The sequence below is a fragment of the Echinops telfairi genome, unplaced genomic scaffold (assembly GCF_000313985.2).
Source record: "Echinops telfairi isolate 266 unplaced genomic scaffold, ASM31398v2 ScPeMD7_9;HRSCAF=40, whole genome shotgun sequence".
Taxonomy (NCBI): domain Eukaryota; kingdom Metazoa; phylum Chordata; class Mammalia; order Afrosoricida; family Tenrecidae; genus Echinops; species Echinops telfairi.
Genome location: NW_022103906.1, coordinates 79,722,590 through 79,744,111, shown reverse-complemented (window position 1 = coordinate 79,744,111; position 21,522 = coordinate 79,722,590). Strand labels below are relative to the sequence as shown.

Here is a 21,522-nt window from a genome sequence, read left to right as displayed (position 1 = left end):
CTGGTGGTATCTCATCGTTTCAGTTTGCATGTTCATGATAAATGTATTGATCATTTGGATATCCTGGTTTGCAAATTGCCTACCAAGTTCTTGCCTGTTCTCATATTGGCTTGTAAGAATTCTTTAGATATTTTGGATAAGAGTTCTTCACTGGTTTGATATGTGCAGATGTCTTCTCCATGTGACTCCCTCTTCTGTATCTCGCCTTTCTACTCTTGATCCTTCTTAATGAAGTGAAGTCCTTTACTTTAATGTAGCCCGATTTGCTGATCTTTCCCCTTTGTGGTTTTGCACACATGGAACAGAAGGACATGTTCAGGAATGCTTATAATGGTTTTATTTGTATTAGCCCAGAGCTAGAAATAAAACAAAAGTGCACCACAGTCAAATGGATAAATACACTCTGATATATTCACACAATGGAATTCTATACAGCAATGAAAAATGAATGAGCTAGTGCTATATGTAACAATAGTAAAAAGAGGCTCAGGGAGATGTATTGGCGCAATTTCAACCACAATGAGCGCAACCATAAAAATTGTGAGGATGACTCGGGACAGGGCAGTGCTTTGTTCTGTTGTACGTGGGGTCGGTCGCTGTGAGTCAGAGCCGACTCCATGCCCTACCAACAGCCACAGCAATAACGTGTGACAGGAAGTCTGACCCTCAGCAGCAGCATGTTACGTGAAAGAAGCCAGGCATTTAAATATTAGATAAGTACAGCTCTCCTTGTATAATAGAGAACCAGTTTACATGAGTTAACCCCAGTAGATAATATCATTATTGACTTGGACATTTTTAAGTGTAATTTTTTTAATTGTGGCAAAAATATACACAACAAAGCATTCTCCATTTCAACACCTCCTACATGTGTAATTGCAGTGCCATTGGTTATACTCTGTTCTCCAACCATTCTTTCTTCCCCTTTCCGAATTATTCCACCAGCATTAACATAAACTCAATGTTCCCTCAGCAAAACTCTTCATCCTTCACCCATGGTCAACTTTGGTTTCTCTCTCATTTTTAAAGTAGTTTTCTTGATATAAAGTTTCCATACCATACATGTCCATTGTTAAGTCACTTTTAAAAAGAGTTGTGTATCCACAAACAATTCTAGTGCTCCCCGCCCTCCTGCATCCATCATTGGCTCCTGAATTGGACATTTTATATGGATGAATTATTACATGAGGTAATTAGACTAGAAGAATATACTCAGAGCTGAAATCTAGGTCCCTTTTCTTCTATACAGAACCCCAAACAGATGGAATCTGTCAGCTGCTTACACTATTAAGCCCCTAAATATAAAATAGCCCCTCTGAGATCTCGGAAGCTGATACACAATTTATTTTTAAAACTCCCAATGTGTTTATATTATGAAGAAAAGTTTGTGTAAATTTACTATTCATTTTATCATGAAAGTATCCTTTTTTGCAAAAAGATTTTAAATGTGACAGACAAACATGATCCATAATGCCGCCATCCCAACACAGTTCTCTGGACACTTCTTTCCAATGCAGTCTTTTCTTTTTTTTTGCATCAGTTTTATACCAAGATAGATAAACATTACATGTCTGTTACCCTCCACTCTGCGCTGTATTAATATCATGTCCTAAGCATGCAGAATGTTGTTGGAATGTCTAAGAGGTCCTAATGGTTCTCCATTCTCTCGTCATCACACTTAATTCATAGCGTTTAAAGGAGTTACTTTTTTTACATTATTTTTTATGAAAGTGTGGACTCAGTTTCCTCTAACTTGGTTTCCATTTTCAGTTCACAGCAGACCTCGATCAGTTTGATCAGTTACTGCCCACACTGGAGAAGGCAGCCCAGCTGCCGGGCTTGTGTGAGACAGACAGGATGGACGGAGCGGTCCCCAGTGTCCCCATCAAATCGGAGATCCTGCCAGCTTCACTTCAGTCCACCGCTGCCAGACCCACTGCCAGACTGAACAGTATGTGTTGGTGTAAAAGTTCGTTATGCATGTTTAATGATCCTGTGGATTGGCACTTTCTCATTGCCTAGACCGTGGTTGGTTGGGGGCCTTGGCATAGTGGTGAAAGTGCGTGACTGCTGACCAAAAGATCAGTCTTGTGAGCCCACCAGCGGCTGCCCTGGAGAAAGAGGTGGCATTCTGCTTCTGTAAAGATTCCTCCAACCCATTGCTATCAGGTTAACTTAGACTCCTTTGAGGACCCTCTGGGGCAGTTCTGCTCTGACCTAAATGGTTTTTACGAGTCAGAATATCTATCTAACTATATATGCATATAAAATGCATAGACATACATAAAATGCACACATGCAGTATGCATACATTTAGACATGTACATTGTACTTGTGTCTTTTCTACTTCAGCAGGATCTCTACCCTTCTGTAATTAACAAGAACGTGAATTGTGAAGGGCAGCAGTTCATGTTAAGATAATCTATTCTATGTTCTTATCCAAAACACACACACACACCGCTACCGCCGCCGCCGCCGCCACCTTACTCCCGTAGCAGGACTTTGATATGGAGTCAGATCTGATTTCCCAAAATGAATTCCTTCAAGTTGCAGAGAGAAATGATTCTGTAGTAAAATATTAAATACTAGTGCTCTATGGTTCTTACATCCCCTTATTGTTAAGTTTCAATCGGTTTATAAAGGCTTATAGCAAGGGCCTTGAGATGCCCTGTGGTAAAGAAACCAGTTTAGATTTCCTTCACTCAGTATTTCCCAAGTTTACTTGACTGGAAAGTGTCTCTTTTTGAGTAATACCTCTTACCCCCCAAAATGAAGCACTGATCAGAAGACAGCTTTCAATAGCAACTCCTTGTTCTAACCCAGTGTAGCATTTTCATTTTCAAGAGACATGTAATTCATGAAGATAGAGCTGTCAAAAGTTGTTTCATCCATCAAATTTGGAGGGTTGGAAAAAACAGTGATAATTTCTCCAAACTGACCTTCAAACTAAGGAACTGAACTAGCACTCTTATAAAATGTACCTGGAATCTTGACCTAAGTCCTCACTCTTTCTTCTGCTGGAGGTTGGTTGTGGGACTTTTTATTTCATCCTGACTGCACCTGTTAACTGCCACAGTCCAGCTCCTGAAAGTTCACCGAGAATCCCAGGCAGCGGAAAGAAGAAGGCTCTTGAGTGCTGTGTTTGGCAGGTGTTTTTCAGGCGACCAGAGCGGCAGATGAGGAGACAGGCGCCGCCGGGGTGCAAGTTTCCCATTCTGTTTGTTAACAATGTGACCTCAAGCAAATGAACTTTCTGACCCTTGTTTTCTTTGTCTGTCGCATAAAAACCAGAGGAAACGCATCACTTCTGGGTCATTTGACTAGGATCAAAAATGAGAGGAAATGAGTTCAAAAGTTTCTTCTCATTGAAACTTAGATCCGTTGCAGACTCTGGGATATCAGACACAGATGAACAATAGTATAGTGCAGACGAGACGGGCGAGGGTCAAGGTCGACACCGAGGGTTTCATCTTGGTCCCCTTCCTCATCAGATGTGGGAGGCTGGAGGGGAGGGGATTTGTCAGGACACCGCCTGATTGGAAGCTGCCCCCAACTACTTTTATTCTGATATTAAAATGTCTATGCCCCCAATAGTTTAGCTAATGCTGGTCTAGTCTTTTCCTCTCCCTTTATTTTCAATCTTCCAAAGTCTGTATTTTATGATCTTTCCTGTCACAATTGAGTTTATCCATTGGTTGTGTTTAGCATCCTATCATAAAATTTTCATTTATTATGCTTGTTGGGGTGGGTTCTTGTTTTGTTTTACTTTTTTTCCCCTCCTGCCTTCTGTTGGTTAATGTTCTCTGTCCGTTTCCCCTTCTAAACATCTCTCATATTAGAATGATTTCACTTGCTGTTATGTGCCATTGAGTCCGATCAGACTCACAGCAACCCTGTCTCATAGCCTCTCAAAACAAATCCTGTTTTGTTTTTGGTGCAAGGTAAAAGATGCGAAATGCAGGATTCAGAACAATCATGTCTAAAAGACTCTTGTGGTGTGTGTGTGTGTGTGTGTGTGTGTGTGTGTGTGTGTGTGTGTGTAATAGTGACATCTATCCATCTTTTGATCCGTCAGCAGCCCATCTCCCAGGTGCTGCTGGGAGGAGAAGTGAAATGCTCATGTGCTTCTGTAGTAAAATGGCTGTTGAGAATTATTGTGACAGAAATGCTGTGGCCATGGCACAGTACGAGTCCACGGATGCCTAGCCATCTCCCCTGGCTCCCCTGCCAGGGCTTTTACCTGGCCAGAGGATCTAGTGGCTGCAACTGGGCAGGGGAGAAGAGCCATCAAAGCTGTCGGACCTGGACCTGAGGAATCTGCATAAAAGATCGAACATGAGGTCAGACACATACAAAATGTATGGACAGTTAGCAGATCTCAAATGGCTGGGGAAAGCAGCACGGTTAGATCAGTGTTGGCTCGCATACCCGAAAATCAATTTATTCTGCTCTCATACTGTAATGATGAGGTAATGATGCTGTGGCAGGACGGACGGGTACATCTAAGGTCCCAAATCCCTTTCCCTCAGAACTTTGAGAGCTTGGCTCCTTGATCTTTGTATGATACTACGTATTTGTGAGCAGAAAAGATGATTTGGGAGAAACTCTGGTTACAGTTTTCCAGCTAAAAGCTGAAGCTTCAACCATTGCATTCTTTGCTTCGAAATGATCGTGTCTGGAGATTGTTTTTCTTCTTCCTAGGAGTCTCCTTTGTATGTGTGATAGACTGTGTGATGATATTTCTTACAGTTACTCCAGTATTCATGGATCTTCAGTACCAACACTTTCAACTTTCTTTCTTCCTTTGTTAAATGGGCTGTCTCTCTCTCCCACTGTTGACTTTTCTTGAATGTTTTGTGAAATTTCACCCTCAGACGGCCAAAAAGACCTGGAATAAAAATGTTTGCTGGTTAAAGTAAAGAAGCCCTTTCCCCCTGGCAATGGACATAGGTTCTGGTGATAGCAGCTCGTGTCCCCATTGGAAGGGGGTCGTGAGGGGGTGGGACTGGGTGGGGAGGGAAGCCTGTAGGGGGGCACTAGCACCCACTCTGGAGATCCCCTGGGCAGAACTTTCCTCCCTTAGGTAGTTAGCCGAGTCAGCTGCACTTAGAGCAGGGGTTGGTGGCAGCTGTACAGTCATCCCTTAATTATCCCACAATTGTCCCTGGTCTGTTCTTCCATCCAGCTCAGATGACCACTGAGCTTGCAGTTATTCTGGTGTTCTCCTGGAAAAACACCCTCTTTGGGGAAAATCTCATTTTCCTTTGGAAAGCTTCTTAATTTAGTTGAGGTGTGAAACCATCCATTGGTCTCCCATCTGTGTTTTATCTTTCGGAAGTTCTGCGTTTTCTGATCTACTGCCATGATACTCCTTGGACTACTTACTGTCTGCTGTAGATTATTTCCTCCTTTTATTTCTTTTGTGATTCCAGTGGTCTTTTGGGAAGTAAGAAACGATACAGGTGATACACAGACACAAAACTCCAGAGATTCTCTAGTATGGACAGAATACAATTTCAACGTGTCTCCTGGTCCCACAACCCATGCACACGCACACATGATGGTGGGACTGATGACTCAAATAATTTTGATTAAAATTTTCAACAAAAATGCATCCAGACAAACGTTGAATTTTCAGCATAGACAATTTAAGGAGCTGAGAATATTGTTAATCAGAATACGTGCTTTCTTTTTGGTAACACTCTAAAAACCTCTCAGAGGTCTTTTCAGATCTCCATCCTTTGAGAGTGGGTTGGGCTTGAAATTTTCCAAAGATATTTGGAACCAAATCTGTTGATCCAAAAAAGAATAACACTGTTGCTTTTTGTTTTTATTTGAAAACTGGAATTAGGCGTGACTGTGATCAGATTGGGAACCCTGGTGGCGTAGTGGGATACCGAGTTGCTAACCACAAGGTCAGTGGTTTGAACCCACCAGCCGTTCTTAGGGAGAAAGATGAGATTGTGTGCTCCTATAGAGATGTAAAGTCTCCAAAGCCCCAAAAGGCAGGTTTAACCTGTCCTGTAGGATCCCCAAGAGTCGGAATTGACTTGATGGCAAAGAGTTTTGAGTTTGGTGAGGTAAGATGAACAGTAACACAGAGAAGTGGCACATAAGTACATACGTCCTAGAACAACTCACTGTACATGATTGCTCAGAAAGCAGGAAAGATAGGCAAGGACAAATGGAAATGGGGTCAACACAGGGAGGAAGTGGGAAGAATGCCACCACACTGTGGGGATTGCAGTCAATGCCACAAATAAAAATACCGGTATGTGTGAATTGTGGAATGGAGAGCCAGCATGCTCTGTAGACTTCCACCCACATCCCAGTAAAAATATGAGGAAAAAAAGATTGGGTGAGTCCAAGGACAAATGCTGCCAAAAGGCCCTTCCTAGAGATGATACCCATATCTGACCTCAGGGTTCCTATTCCCACAAATCCTTACCAACACACTGGATTATTTACTTTCTCGTTTTTTTGGTAATCTGCTTTGTCACAGTGTCTCAAGGTCGTTTTTAACCTGCATTTCTCTTAGTATGAATAGGTTGATTATGTTTTCACTGAACTTAGGCGAACAGTTTGAACTCTAACCACTAATCTACTGGGCTGTTGGGTTTTTCTTCTTACTGGCTTATAGAAATTAGTCCTTTGTCTATATAATTTTTTTTTAAATGAAACACTGTAGCTGTTCACAGGCACTACTGACTGTAACCCAAAGCAGAACCCGCAACCTCCTTACCAATAGGTGAAGAAAGTAAACTGCGAGCATCACTCAGGACACACTGTCAGCTTGTGCAGAAGCCACCCTCAGGGTTAAGACATGGCTGTCTATGTAGTGTGCAAATTATTTAATAATCTGAGGCTTTTGCTGAGTTCACTGTGGCTAGTGGAGCTATAAAGCAGGGTCTCCTTTTAGACACTTTATATACAAAAAAAGTATGATGTTGAGCCCTTTGCACAAATGATAAAAAGCATGAATAGCTTGATGAGGGATCTCTAAGGCCTTGTTTTGACCCCGCTTCAGCTCCTTCTGTGCTAGAGGGACTGGTGGTGGTGGTGGTGGTGGTGATCTGCTGTTGAGTAGGCTCTGACATGTACAGCAGAAGGGCACACTGCCGGGCCCTCCTCCATCTTCACAATTGTAATTTCTCCACAATTGCTACAAGTGTTGCAACCACTTTGTCAATCTATCTGATTGAGAATCTTCCTCTTTTGCACTGACCCTCTACCAAACGTGCTGTCCTGTTCCAGGGACTAGTCTCTCCTGATACCAAGTTCAAGGTACGGGAGACAGAGTCTGACCAACCTCACTTCCCAGGCAAGTTCCAACTGTTCTTCCTCCAACACAGATTAGTTTGTTCTTCTGGCAGTCTGTGGTGCTTTCAGTACTCAAATCCATCAATTCTCCTGCAGTCTTTCTTATTCATTGTCTGGCTTTCACATGCATATCAGGCAATTGAAAGTACCCTGGCCTGGGTCAGGCACACCTGAGCCCGAATAGATGAATTTATTTCAAATGCTTTGTGCCGGTCTGGGTTTCTTTGATCCTTACTTTGTGATACTACACATGACCAAAGATAGGCTTGTTTCCTGAACCAGGAGAGATCACCTGTGTATTTAATAAGAGTCCAGCAAACCCTAGAAAAATTTCATAGAAGACCAAATCCAAAGGAAGTCTGAAAAGGTTGAAGTGACTTCTAGATCACAAACTGCTTTCTGTTGAGTATACAAAGTTTAGTTTGTTTTGCTGAAATCTGTTTTCTTCATTTATTGTAATGACTAACCCTACCTAAATAAATAATCTCTTAAAACTTCAAAGCTTTTTTATTTTTCTTTTAATAGTTAACATGTGTTCATTTAGAAATTTCAAATTAGCATTAAAAAGAACATCACAGCCAGCCAAGGCTATATGCTGGCCAGATTGTTTTCTACGAATATTGTAAAAATGGCATGGAGGCCTCTTTGCAGAAGTTTCCTTTCACAAGAGGGGAGGGGAAGGAACCAAGCTTAGACCAGTCCAAGGCCCATTCTTTTTTTTTTTTTTTAAATCATTTTATTAGGGGCTCATACAACTCTTATCAAAATCCATACATACATCAATTGTGTAAAGCGCATTTGTACATTCATTGCCCTCATCATTCTCAAAACATTTGCTCTCCACTTAAGCCTCTGGCATCAGCTCCTCCTTTTTTCCCCTCCCTCCCGCTCCCCCCTCCCTCATGAGCCCTTGATAGTTTATAAATTGTTATTTTGTCATATCTTGCCCTATCCGACGTCTCCCTTCACCCACTTTTTGATTGTCCGTCCCCCAGGGAGGTCACATATAGTTCCTTGTAATCGGTTCCCTCTTTCCTACCCACTCTCCCTCTACCCTCCCTGTTTCGCCAGTCACACCACTGGTCCTGTAGGGCTCATCCGCCCTGGATTCCCTGTATTTTCAGTTCCTGTCTGTACCAGTGTACATCCTCTGGTCTAGCCAGACTTGAAGGTAGAATTCGAGTCATGGTAGTGGGAGCGGGGAGGAAACATTTAGGAACTAGAGGAAAGTTGTGTTTTTCATCTTTGTGACATCCACCCTGACAGCCAAGGCCCATTCTTATGCGGCGGAGGTAAGACATGCCTCCACCCTTTCTTTACCAGTTCTTAGACCAGCCCTCTGCACCACTGTTTCTCTACTGGATTTGATGATTCATTGCAGTGACCACACAGAACTCACAGGCGCTGCTCACAATGATGGACTTTACAATTCAGAATTAGAAATGCTCAGGACACAGTTCTTCCAGGCAGGACAGCCTCTTCTAAGCCATCCACACAGGCTTCTCAGCTACATCACCCCTTGATCTTTGTCCTGTGAACAGTGTTAGAAAGCTCTTTTAGTGCCGGCTATAAAGGATCCCAGGTGGTGTAGTAGTTACTCTTTGGACTGCAATCTGCAAGGTCAGCAGTTCGAAACCACCAGCCTCTCATTAGAAAAACTGGGCTTTCTAATCCTTTTAACAGTTACAGTCTTGGAAATGCACAGGGTCACATCTACCCTCTCACATAGGGTCATTTGAGACTCCATGGCAGTGAGTTGAGTTTTTATGAAGTCTTAAAAACCCTGCTGTAAGCCTCACCATGCAGGGGCGCTGGGCTCTAGCTCCGTGGGTTTGGAAACCTACCTCTCCCAATCCAGTGCCTGGAAGCACTCACCTGCCCTGTGGCCTGAGAAGCACACAACTCTGGCTCTTGGTTCTGTTGGCGTTTGCTCCTCTGCCACCATGGCACTGGTGTCACTGTTTTCTGTCTCTGCATAGAGGAGGGTGAGTGTGATAGGATCCCCTGGGTGCAAATGATGTAGTCTAATCTTGCCTCTTTTTTCTTCATGGGAATGAGATTCCCCACTCTGAGATGACTCATTTTATATCCAGCCGGATGGCAAAACTGACCACTCTCCATGTTACAAGTCCACGTTTTTTTACAATCACAATTAGCCTTGTTAACAATCACTCACAGCTGAATCATAAAATCCCACCTTCTGTTCACCCAGACCAATGAAGAAAAAGTTGTTTGTGGGCATTGCAAAGACTATGGGCACAAGAGCCATATTAAGTAATTTGCTGCACTGTAAATATATATGAAACAATCTTATAAAAATGGGGTCATCCTCTTGGAACAATAACCTGGAATAAGCTGTAAAACAGTTTGACAGCACATTGTAAATATCTGTACCACAGCTGTTCAGCCAGTCCCTGCATTTCTGGCATTTGGGTTATTTCCATTTCTTTTCTAGTATGTGTAGTACAAAGATAATCATAAAGCTTAAAATGAATGCCCACAAAACCTTTTTGCATTGCATATACTATTTTCTTAAGTATAAAACATAATTCAGTTTCTTTTTAAAATCATTACAAACATTAATTATAGTTATTTCTCTATTTTTAATTATAGTTATTTCTTAGTTGAATGATTATAGAATTTTATCCATTTTCCAAATGACTCTGGGCTGCTGTGTTCTTTTAGTTTCTGTTCTGGCCTCTTATAGAGTTTGCATCTCTCATTTCGCGGTGACGGCACTGCCCCTTATAGCATTTTCTTATGTGGTATAACATGAAAAAAAATAGTTAACAATTTTTATAATTGTCTTTAAAATAATTTTTTAAGTCCTAAATGATTATCCTATAATAAACATCAAGCTTTGTGCAAATGTTTTAGCATGGGGTCTTTTTTTTTTTTAATTCAGATGTATGTTGACACCTTCTTACTTAGTTTTATTACGTGGTCACATTCTAGATCATTTAAGCTTCTGAGTAAGTGGCCTATCATTGAGGTAATACTTGATAGGGCCCGTTTTGTTGTACTATACAATCAATAACTTCTGAAAAGTTTGTCTTCCCATCATCCTCCATTGCGATTCTGACTTCTTGCCTTTTCTTCTATTAGGATTGCCTGAGCTAGAATTGGAAGCAGTTGATAACCAGTTTGGGCAACCAGGACCAGGTGATCAGATTCCATGGGGTAATAATACAGTCGCAGCTGGAAATCAGAATAAACCAGAAGAGTAAGTATTAAGTTTCAGACTTTATAAGTTGGCAGATACATTCTGAAATTGAAAAGTGCACATGAGTATTTTATGAGGTGTCTCGTGAAAAAGAAGAGCCAGGGAGCTTGAACACTGAGCTCAGCTGATTTATTGACTGCAGGACCACAAGATTCATGTATACTGGAAGCATCATGAGATGACTATGTTAGCACCTGTTGTTTTGTATTTTATGTCTTTGTTTTGATCGGATGCCATATTTCTAGGATCTGTGGATGAATTGGCCTTGGTACAATTGTATTACTCTTTAGCTTTCAGCTATGGTAATTATTTTGCTCAGCTTTTCTCTTTGTTTGGAAGAGGGAGTATAAGGAGGGAAACTACTTCTACAGACATCTGCTCGGTGTTGCATCTTGACTTGCATTGAATTTCTTAACCCACGTGTTCCATTCCTCAGAGTACACTGAACGTAAGGCAACAGCGGGCCAAATGTGATTTACTCCATGAACTGGACACTGTGTTCCCTTTTATATTATATTCGTGTTTCTGTGTTAGTGTTATTTTTACACGCATTTGTAAGTTTGATATATCAACTGGTGTTGGTTTTGATTAAACCTCAAACCTAATGCACTGCCATCAAAGTGATAAAGTCATGGTAATCAGAATAGAACTGCTTCTCTGGGTTCTACATCACCACAGCCGAACATCATCTTTCCTATGGAGGAGCTATTGAGTTTGAACTGCCGACCTTGCGCTTAGCAGCCAACATAGAACTCCCAGTATCACCACGGCTTTTTTGGTTTTGATTAGACAACAGATATTTCTACATGTAATCAATGAATAATTAGTTTGTTGCTTAGCTACTAGCATTGCTTCCTTTTTAAAATTTGATTTGTGCCCAATAATCATGTTATCAATATGATTTGATAGTCTGTAAGTTAAATACTATGTGTACTGTTTTGATTTATGGTTCAGTCGTCAACAATTAATAGCCTCCATGGAATAAGTGGAATAAATGTGAATTTAAGCTAAATGATTATTTCTGAGTTTGGGGCTGACTTTTATTTTTTACTTTTGATCAAAATTCTTTTCCCTTAACTATGTTTGGAAACAAAACAATTATTGATTGACAGTATAATGAAAAATACATTCAAGCTATATAACAAATGTTCATTTAATTTTTGTACATTAAGTAAAGAATACTTTGTTGAGTTGGAATTGATTGCAGAGCATCTTAACAGATAATTTTCTGGAAATATTTGCATGCATATAGGAGAGAGCTTCTCAAAGGTTTCGTGGAAAATTCTTACTGAACTAAAATCTCTTTTAATTCCATTTTTCCCTGAACATTTTGAAGCCCCCTTCTGTATATGTGTGTGTTGTTAAGATCGAATAATTGCTTGCTCGTCATCAGCTTACGTTTTATTTTGAACCCTGCAGCCAGTGCATTAGCGCACAACTAGATGAGCTTCTCTGCCCTCCGACCACCGTAGAGGGAAGAAACGACGAGAAAGCTCTTCTCGAGCAGCTGGTCTCTTTCCTCAGTGGCAAAGATGAAACGGAGCTAGCCGAGCTCGACCGAGCTCTGGGGATTGACAAACTTGTGCAGGTATTTACCGAAGTTGGCCTTACTTAAGAATGCAAACCCGAGAAGTTTGAAAATTATATTGAAGCAAGATTTTTCAATATCATTCCCACTGTGTTTTAGCTAACTATTTATGTAAGTTACCAAAATATATTCATTATTGAATGGTCTCTTTAAGCCCAAAATAATTCCAAAATAATCCATGGAGTTAAGAATGTCGAACATTTTTGACTTTCACTGTGGAAAAGAATCTTACATTCTCCAGCGGGAAAAGAATCCTGGTCTATCTAATCACTTCTTTTAGGACTTAATTTTTTCATTATTCATGTTTGTCTTTACCATATGTATCCCATAAGTTCTAGGCCAGCATTTTTCAGATTGCATGGTGTGATCAACCGAGTGGGTCAAAATCAGCATTTTTTAATGGAATAAAAAGTGTAGTATAAAAATATTGGAGTGGTAGGGGGAGAAAGGCGAATCGATCAACCTATAACCCCCCCCCTCTCAGGGACAAACAATGGAAAAGTGAGTGAGGGGCAGCAGAGGACAATGTAAGATATGAAAATAACAATCTACAAGTTATCCAGGGTTCAGGAGGGAGGGAGGGAAGGTGGATGGGTACGGAAGGAAAGGGGTCGAAATGGGAAGCTGATATTAGGGGTTGAAGTGGGAAGAGAGTGCTTTGAAAATTATGATGGTGGCATGTGCAAATGTGCTTGACACACTGGATGAACATATCAACCTGTGTGATCACGGGGTGTCGAACGGATCACTGAAGACAAATGGGTGCATAAGCAAATGTGGTGAAGAAAGCTGATGGTGCCCGGCTATCAAAAAGTATAGCGTCTGGGGTCTTAAAGGCTTGAAAGTAATCAAGTGGCCATCAAGCTCAGAAGCAACAAAGCCCACATGGAAGAAGCACACCAGCCTATGCAACCACGAGGTGTCGAAGGGATCAGGTGTAAGGCATCATCAGAACAAAAAATCTTACCATAGTGAATGATGGGGGGAGTGCGGAGTGGAGATCCAAAGCCCATTAGTAGGCCACTGGAGATCCCCTTGCAGAGGGGTCTCGGGGAGGAGATGAGCCAGTCAGGGTGTGATGTAACAATGATGAGAAATACAACTTTCCTCTAGTTCCTAAATGTTTCCTCCCCGCTCCCACTACCATGACTCGAATTCTATCTTGCAAGACTGGCTAGACCAGAGGAGGTACACTGGTACAGATAGGAACTGAAAATACAGGGAATCCAGGACGGATGAGCCCTATAGGACCAGTGGTGTGAGTGGCAAAACAGGGAGGGTAAAGGGAGAATGGGTAGGAAAGAGGGAACCGATTACATGGAACTGTGTGTGACCTCCTCCCTGGGGGACAAACAGCCAAAGGGTGGATGAAGGGAGACGTCGGACAGGGCAAGATATGACAAAATACCCATTTATAAACTATCAGGGGCTCATGAGGGAGGGGGGAGCGGAGAGGGAGGGGAAAAATGAGGACCTGATGTCGGGGGTTTAAGTGGAGAGTAAATGTTTTGAGAAACGATGTACAAATGCGCTTTACACAATTGATGTGTGTATGGATTGGGATAACAGTTGTATGAGCCCCTAATAAAATGTTTAAAAAACAACAACAAACAAACCTGTAAGAGCCCCCAATAAAATAATAATAAATATATATTGGAGTATAAAAAAGGGGAAGCTTTGTTTCATGAAACTCCTCTAAGTTACACACGCACATGCACATAACAGGTCATAGTTTTAAATATGTTTCTTTCCATGGGTAATAGAAACTTTGAAGGCTAGGACTCTGGCTAGGACTGTGGCATTCTGCAAAGCAAGCTCATGACGGCACTTTGTAGAGACACCGTGCCTTCAGGTTATTCAATACTGCATACAGACGCAGGCTACTCATTGCATTTAGTTGTAAAATGTTCTGACTTCCTTCCTCACAGGGTGGTGGATTGGATGTATTATCGGAGAGATTTCCACCACAGCAAGCAACACCACCATTGATGATGGAAGAAAGACCCAACCTTTATCCCCAGCCTTACTCTGCCCCTTCTCCTACTGCCAATCTCCCTAGCCCTTTCCAAGGCATGATCAGGCAAAAACCCTCAATGGGGGCTGTGCCTGTTCAAGTCACACCCCCCCGAGGGACCTTTTCACCTGGCATGGGCATGCAGCCCAGGCAAACGCTTAACAGACCCCCGGCTGCCCCGAACCAACTTCGACTTCAACTGCAGCAGCGGTTACAGGGACAACAGCAGGTGAGTACACCGGTTTAGCAGTTGGCATCTTTAAAAGGCATGGGCTGTAATCTCTCTGTAATAAGAAGGTACTCACTTGCTATAATAAAGGTGTCAAGTCCACTCCCTGAATCCTTTTGAAAAATTCAAAGAATCATCTTTGGTCTGATCCTAGGATAGGGATAAAAGACCTCTTTATTTAATTAAAGACTGGTGCTTCATAACAAAGTATTTCAAGACCCACAATTAAAAATAATTTAATTCTGTTTCTCCAGATAAAAAATGTTTAGGATGATTACTAAATTAGTAAAGAGAAATATTATAGCTTAATGGTACAAAGTGGAGCATCAGGAAATGCTATTTATGATCAGTGGAATAGCAGTTGATTTTTATTTATGTTGTTTGAAGTTGATGCATTAAAGTTGAATAATGTTATTATGTTAGGAGAATAAAAGAAAGGGTAGTTTGGGGAGCTGTGAGTTAATCTTCCCCTGTAATGTCAAGAAATGAATAAATCTGTGGCATAAATATGAAGTGGCTTCCAAAAGTGTGTGGGAAAGTGGATTTAAGAGATAATGGAGTTTTTCCGTAGACTCTTTGAGGCCCCTTTGTATAAGGTTATGTATGCATCAGAGATGGAGAACAGTGACCAAAAGGGTTACAGAAGCAAATGGCTGGAAGCATTGTCTCTGGTAAGTAGGACTGAGGCTGGAAGTGACTTCTTCTGCTTTATTTTTTTAACCATGTGCCTACTTCTTTGAGTATTTGTGGGTTTTTTCCCCCAAAGAAATGTTCTGGAGACTCAGTAATTTAAGAAGGGAGAGAAAGAAGGAAATAAATTTTCTAAGGGAGGCAGTAAGATGTATAATGATTATATGCATTAGATATAGTTTCCAGACTTGATTCTTTTCCACAACAGTTTTATTGGCATATAATTCACCTGTCATACAATTCAATAGTACAATCATATCAAGAAGAGTTGTACAGCTTTCACCATAACCAGTCTTAGAACATTTTTGTTCTTGTACTCATCGTTATTAGCTCCCCATTTCTCACCAACCTCCCTGCCATACCCCCAAGGAACCATTAATCCAGTTATTGTCTCTATAGATTTTCCTATCCTAGATTTCATATACACCAAAAAAAATTAAAAACAAAAACTAACAAAGTAACCCAGATAAAAATCTCAATTGAAAAGAAAACAATACAATTTAAAAACTAGAACAATGATAATGATGATGGTGGCACATGTGCAAATATGCTTGACACACTGGATGAATGTGTGGATTATGATAACAGATGTAAGAGCCCCCAATAAAAGTAAGGAGGAAAAAAAACTGGTACAAATTTAAATGGATCATCCAGGAAATCAAATGATGGGTTGCTAAATGTTAACTGCATTTGCACCAATCCACTTTCCAATGTGCATTGCATGATTGCCAGCCTATTGTCCTCCCTGGTCCTTGCTCAATGATTGCCAGCCTATTGTCCTCCCTGGTCCTTGCTCAGAAGGGCATTCACCAGGGGCTTACTCCAGGAGTGTTTTCCCTTCACTTTAAAACAAGCAAACAGACTAGAACAGCTGTAAAATGGGTCAAAAGAGAGATCAAATGACCAGATAATACATTTTAACCCATGTCTGCCTTAAGCCATTTTACAGGGCTCTCTGACAAGACCTGCTTCTCAGTCCTCATCTATAAAAAGAGGCTAGTAATTCCTCATAGGTAGTTGTGTGGAGTAAATGAGATAAAGCATGCAAATATTTTAGCACAATGCCTACCCTATAGTAGGATGTGGTAAATACTTGCTATAGGTTATTCAAAAGGAGCTCTGGCAGGGCTGTGGGGTAAACATATGGCTACTACTGCAAAGTTTGCCGTTTAAACCCACCAGCTGCTCGTGAGAAACATGAGGCTGTTTACTCTATAAACATTTACAGTCTCTGAAACCCTACATAGGGTGAGTTGGAATTAGCTCTATGGCAGTGGGTTTGGGGTTTATTATTATTATTATTATAAAAAGGAGCCCTGGTGGGACAGTGGACTAAGCACTGGGCTGCTAAATTTAAAAAGCTGTCCATTTGGACCCACTCGCTGCTCTGAAGGAGAAAGATGAAGCTGTATGGTCTCACAAAGATGCACAACAAAAAGGAGGATTTATGTCCAAAATATATCAAATTTATAAGAAGGTGTTGCATTGGCTACCACTTAAATAAGAAACATGAAGGCAGGTGATGAAGAGAAAATACGAAATTGAACTGTAAGCTATTATCTTTCCTTCAGCTGGGCAAAGACTTGAGAAGTCAATCCATAATACCAGCGAAAAATTTCTAAGGCTGTATTTTGTGAACGGGGCAACTCAAAAGATGACTGATGTATCATTGGCTGACTAAAGATACAATAAACTCCTGTTTAGCCATCTTAAGACAAGGCCAGATGCATTGCGTGTTAAGAGACTGGAGAAATGTATGGGTGTGGCATAAGAACCACCGTTGATTAACTTGTATCTATTATAGAGAATAGAAGTGGCCAGGAAATAGTACTAGGATCTAAGGGCAGACAACAGAGACAGTCAGATTTTTCCTTCAGATTTCTGGCAATTAAAGTGCTCCCCAAAGGAATGATCTTCCTTAACAGTCTCTTTCTTTCTCAGAGTTTAACATTTGGGGCTAGATTATTCATATTTCTTCTTTGGCCGGGAGCTTCCTGTGCATCGAAGGAGGACTACCAGCACCCTATCCTCTGCGTTGTAAATGCTATTGGTGCCTCTGCCCCTAGTGGTGAAGATGAAGAATGTCTTGCAACACTGTCATGTTCTCCTAGAGCGGGGACTCACCCCTGGCTTGAGAGCCTCTGGGCTACCTTGGAAGGACTTCTTGATCAGACCCTGGGAAAACATCCATTTGGGCAGTGAGTGAGTGAGTGAGTGAGTGAGTGAGTGAGTATGTTTTGTACATATTGGGAGGGTCTGCACTCTTCCTTTTGGGCTGTGTGTGTGTGTGTGTGTGTGTGTGTGTGTGTGTTTTGTACATATTGGGAGGGTCTGCACTCTTCCATTGGCCACAAGCCTCACATTTCCTGTTGTATTACAAGGAGCCTTTTTGGCCTAGTCATTCATTAGGCTTTTGAATTAGGACTATCAAATTCTCTCCTCCCAACCCACCACCATTTCCCCAACAGGTTAAGATTTCAGAGGAGATAGCAGATGTAGTGATCCTTGTGGGAAGAACTTGACCTGCTTGTTGAAGAATGGGTAGGATTTTGGTAATCTGAGAGAAGGGAGACATTTATGCATGGCATTAGTCAAGATGTGGGAGGAACAAATGAACAAGGGATATTTCAAGGGCGTAATGACCTCTTTTTCTGTAGCAGAAAGGGAATGTAGATTTCTGGTGTTTTTAATCATTTCTTCAACTTCTAAAAAATAACCTTTGTATTTCCCAAGATTGTTCCTCATTCTTACTACATCTCAAGTGCCTTTATGCCATTCCCACCCATTTCTTTCTCACAGTATCTAACAATTCAAGCCTATCAGTCCACAGACTTGGGATCCTTCTCAGTCAGTTCCACTCCTCTCCCTCTTGAAGTACTACCATCTTTTCACCTGTGCCCTTCACCTCCCTTGCTACTTTTAACCAACCAGCTGTTCCTCTGGCCTCAAGTTAACTCTGAACCTTCTGGCCACCTGGCATCCTCATACCTCAAGACCATTAGTGTATTGTGCACACGCTGCTTCCACGTTCCTCAGCTGAGTTAGCTGTCCTCTCTGTGCTGCTATAGAGGGCTCTCTCAGTTCCAGCACAGCCCGTGTGCAGAGCATTGGTCTCATAGCCTCTGCCCCTCAACAGGGAACCCCCAAGGGACAGGAATTTGCTCAGCTTTTTAGTCTCCAGACTTTGGACAGCATCTTACATAGACTGAAGTTTTTGATAAGCCTTTGTAAAATTAACTTGGCTTGCTTTCATGTCTGGTCATTGTCTCTGGAGCTTAAGTATGTAGGTTTGGATGCTCTGGGTGTTTCTTTGAAAGATATTCGGGATGGTGGCTTTACTCTCGCATGGATTCAGAATGCTGTGGCTTCCTCACCATGCCTGGGCGCTGTGATTTAACATTTATAATGTTAAACTTTCCTTCCAAAGTCATTGTGTTTGGGGTTGTAATGGAAGCCTGAGAAAACGAAGGAAGCCAACACTACCAGTTGTGCTATTTAGAGACGCGTAATTTCATCACCAGTCACAGTTCTTGGGTTTTCTGAAGAGACTTTCTCATAAGCATCCCACTTTGCACATGTTATTTAAAGATATGAATGTATTTTATAGAATATAAAATATGATATACTAATATCATGTATCATTTGTTATAAAGCACCATATAAATATAAAATTAAGTTGTTACAGCTCTGAACAGTTTCATGGCAAATTCTGTAGGAAGAGATTTTTTAGGTTTATAGGACTACAAGAAAACCTCTCTCCCAAACGTACGTACTTTGTTCAGTACCAGATCAGTGTCACGCATGCCCATGACCTGGTAACGCAAGCCTCCGCTAAACAGCATGACAGCATTTTTAAAAAAACAATTGCATTTCATAGGAGAGGGTTATTAATGGTTATCTCAGAAAAGAAATGTTTATAATCAAACAAGGTGCATTATATATTCCCTTGTTGAAGATGCACAATGCACTTTGTCCAATTAAAGGCTCATAAAATTACTGCAGTAAAGAAATCTGTTTCACCTTGTGTAACCTATCATTTCCAATACTTAATACAGCACAGCATGCTATTTTCCTGGCACATCTATTAATATCCACAGAACAATGTTCTTTAGAACACCAATTTGGGAAATGCTGGTCTAAAGTAATTACTTCTTCTAGTTAAATAAATAGTCCATTTTTCTCAGACCATTTATTTCTTACATAATTCTCTCTGGCGAATGAAATCACTTTGGTTTTTTTCCAAAATATGTACCCAACCGAGAGGCACCCACCAACCGAGAAGGACTTCAGCTGTCCCACTCCGCCCCAGAGCTGTACAGGCTGCGCTTGGCCTCCTGCTCTCTCACTCTCGATTACTGTACTTACCGGAATTGACCAGAGTCCGTTACTGTTCAAAGTATACATGTGTGTACACAGGTGTAGACACACAAATAGTCTATTTTTAAATGCTGTGCCACTTTCAGGGGAAAGGTGCGTTCGTCTGCTCCCAAAAAGAATTAGTCTCACAAACGCAAAGGAGAGCTCTTTTACTCTGTCCTTGATAGGGCCCTGGTGGTATAGTGTTTACATGTGTTGCGATCTGCATCATCAGCAGTTTGAAACCATCAGCAGCTCTGTGGGACAAAAGCTGGGCCCTCTACTCCTATAAAGTGTTCCAGTCTCGGAGACCCACGGGGGTCGCTCTGAGTCAGCATGGACTTGGCAGGAGTGGGTCAGTCCGTGCCATAGCTGGTATTCATCAGGCTGTAGCTGGGTGATGTTGTTGCATGCCATCCATCCAGTCCGTTCTCACTCTGAAGGACGCTCTGAAGGAGCAGATGGCCAGGTCTTTTTGGCTACAGAGTTGATGGTGGGTTTGAATCCGTGACCTTTTGGTGAGCAGCTGAGAATCTAACCATTGTGCCACCAGGGCTGCCTAAATATTGGGAGTTGCTAACCTTGTGGCAAGTACCCCTAGGAAGTATCTTACTAGACCTGTAACTGCTAAAAGTTTTGTCATTATCATCCAAAACTGCGTGTGACTCGGTAATAGCTGTGTTGGCCTGTAGGAATGTGATTTCTCATCATTTGTTTTTCTCTAGTTGATACACCAAAATCGACAAGCTATCTTAAATCAGTTTGCAGCAGCGGCTCCTGTTGGCATCAACATGAGGTCAGGCATGCAGCAGCAAATCACACCTCAGGTAATGTCGCAGACACAGCTGTTGTTAGTACATCTCTGACCTAAGCAGTGTTCCTCAAAGTGTTCACTTGAGTGTCTTTTAAATGGGTGCTGTTTGCATATAATGTTCTTCTAGAAAGAATTAATAATCTGATTTTGATTCCTCTTATTAATATTTGATCTACAGCAGAGGGTTCTTTGCCTGGCTTTGTTGTAGCTGTCATTGCTATTGGACACTGGAGTACTAGGTAGAAACTGCATATTGCTGCACTGGACAGTATCAGGAGTATGAAGCCTAAGATGTAAAAAAAAATTACTCTGAAAGGTACCTGACAACTGATCAAAACACAGGTGCACTGCTAACTTGCTGTACTACCTAGTGTTCTCTGCTCAGTCTGGACACAAGTATTATCAAGCTTTTACTGATTTTAAAGATTCTTGTCTATAAGCTTAGAACTAGTACATCTTTAAGCATAAGAACAAGGTAGCTTTCTAAGTATACTCACTTCCAACATTAATTTTCACGTATACTTTCAGTTTTGTTTCATCCACCTATTTATGTTTTCTTCACCAAGTTGGTGCAAAAATTTGGGAGCTGAGGGGTTTAGAGAGGATCCAAACAAAGCTCTCCTCCAAAGCACAGACGAGGCTGGAGGAAGCACACACAAACCGAGGGGACAAATATGGTCAGCAGCTAGCTGCCAGTTAGTAGCACAGATTGGTATCTCCATTGTCTCTGTAAGACGCGGTAGTTGGCTTATAAGATCCCCTGGTGGCACAGCTGGTTAAGTGCTCACTTGCTAACCAGTTAGTTGGTAGTTCATGAAAATGAAGCTACCTGCTTCTGTAAATATTGACAATCTCAGAAGCCTGATGGAGCAGGTCTGCTTTGCCCTATAGGGCTGCTATATGTTGGTAATGACTTGACAGCCACAAGTTAACTAGTTCATGTGAGGATCCAAACCAAAACCAAGGCCACTGCCCTCAAGTCACTGAGGCCCGATAGGACAGGGCATCACTGTCGCTGTGAGTTTCCAAGACTGCCATTTTTTCAAGAGTTGAAGGCCTCATCGTTTTCTTGTGGAGCATCTAGTGGTTTCAAACTGCTCCCCATTTCGGTTAGCAGGCCAGCACATAACCACTACTCCTCCAGGTGGGGAGAATTAGATTGGAAAGTGGGGGGGAAGCCAGCCCCCCACAACTAATCTTGGGTTTGGTAGGCACAATTGTACAGTTGAGATATATAAAGCTTATAGTGAAGTCATAGAGAATAGGGAGACATGGAGTAAAATAAAGG

At 41.6% G+C, this 21,522-nt stretch overlaps 1 protein-coding gene across 5 annotated transcripts in view; it reads left to right on the top strand.

The window, feature by feature from the left end:
- The window catches only part of NCOA1 (nuclear receptor coactivator 1), a 177,098-nt gene that overhangs the window by 125,473 nt on the left and 30,103 nt on the right, over positions 1–21,522 (top strand). For all 5 annotated transcript variants that reach the window (XM_045286625.1, XM_004696065.2, XM_045286624.1 and 2 more), the window contains 5 exons: positions 1,771–1,951; positions 10,426–10,543; positions 11,963–12,131; positions 14,060–14,374; positions 20,146–20,247. In XM_045286625.1, the coding sequence (XP_045142560.1) occupies positions 1,771–1,951; positions 10,426–10,543; positions 11,963–12,131; positions 14,060–14,374; positions 20,146–20,247 (885 nt within the window). The remainder of the gene's footprint in view (positions 1–1,770; positions 1,952–10,425; positions 10,544–11,962; positions 12,132–14,059; positions 14,375–20,145; positions 20,248–21,522) is intronic.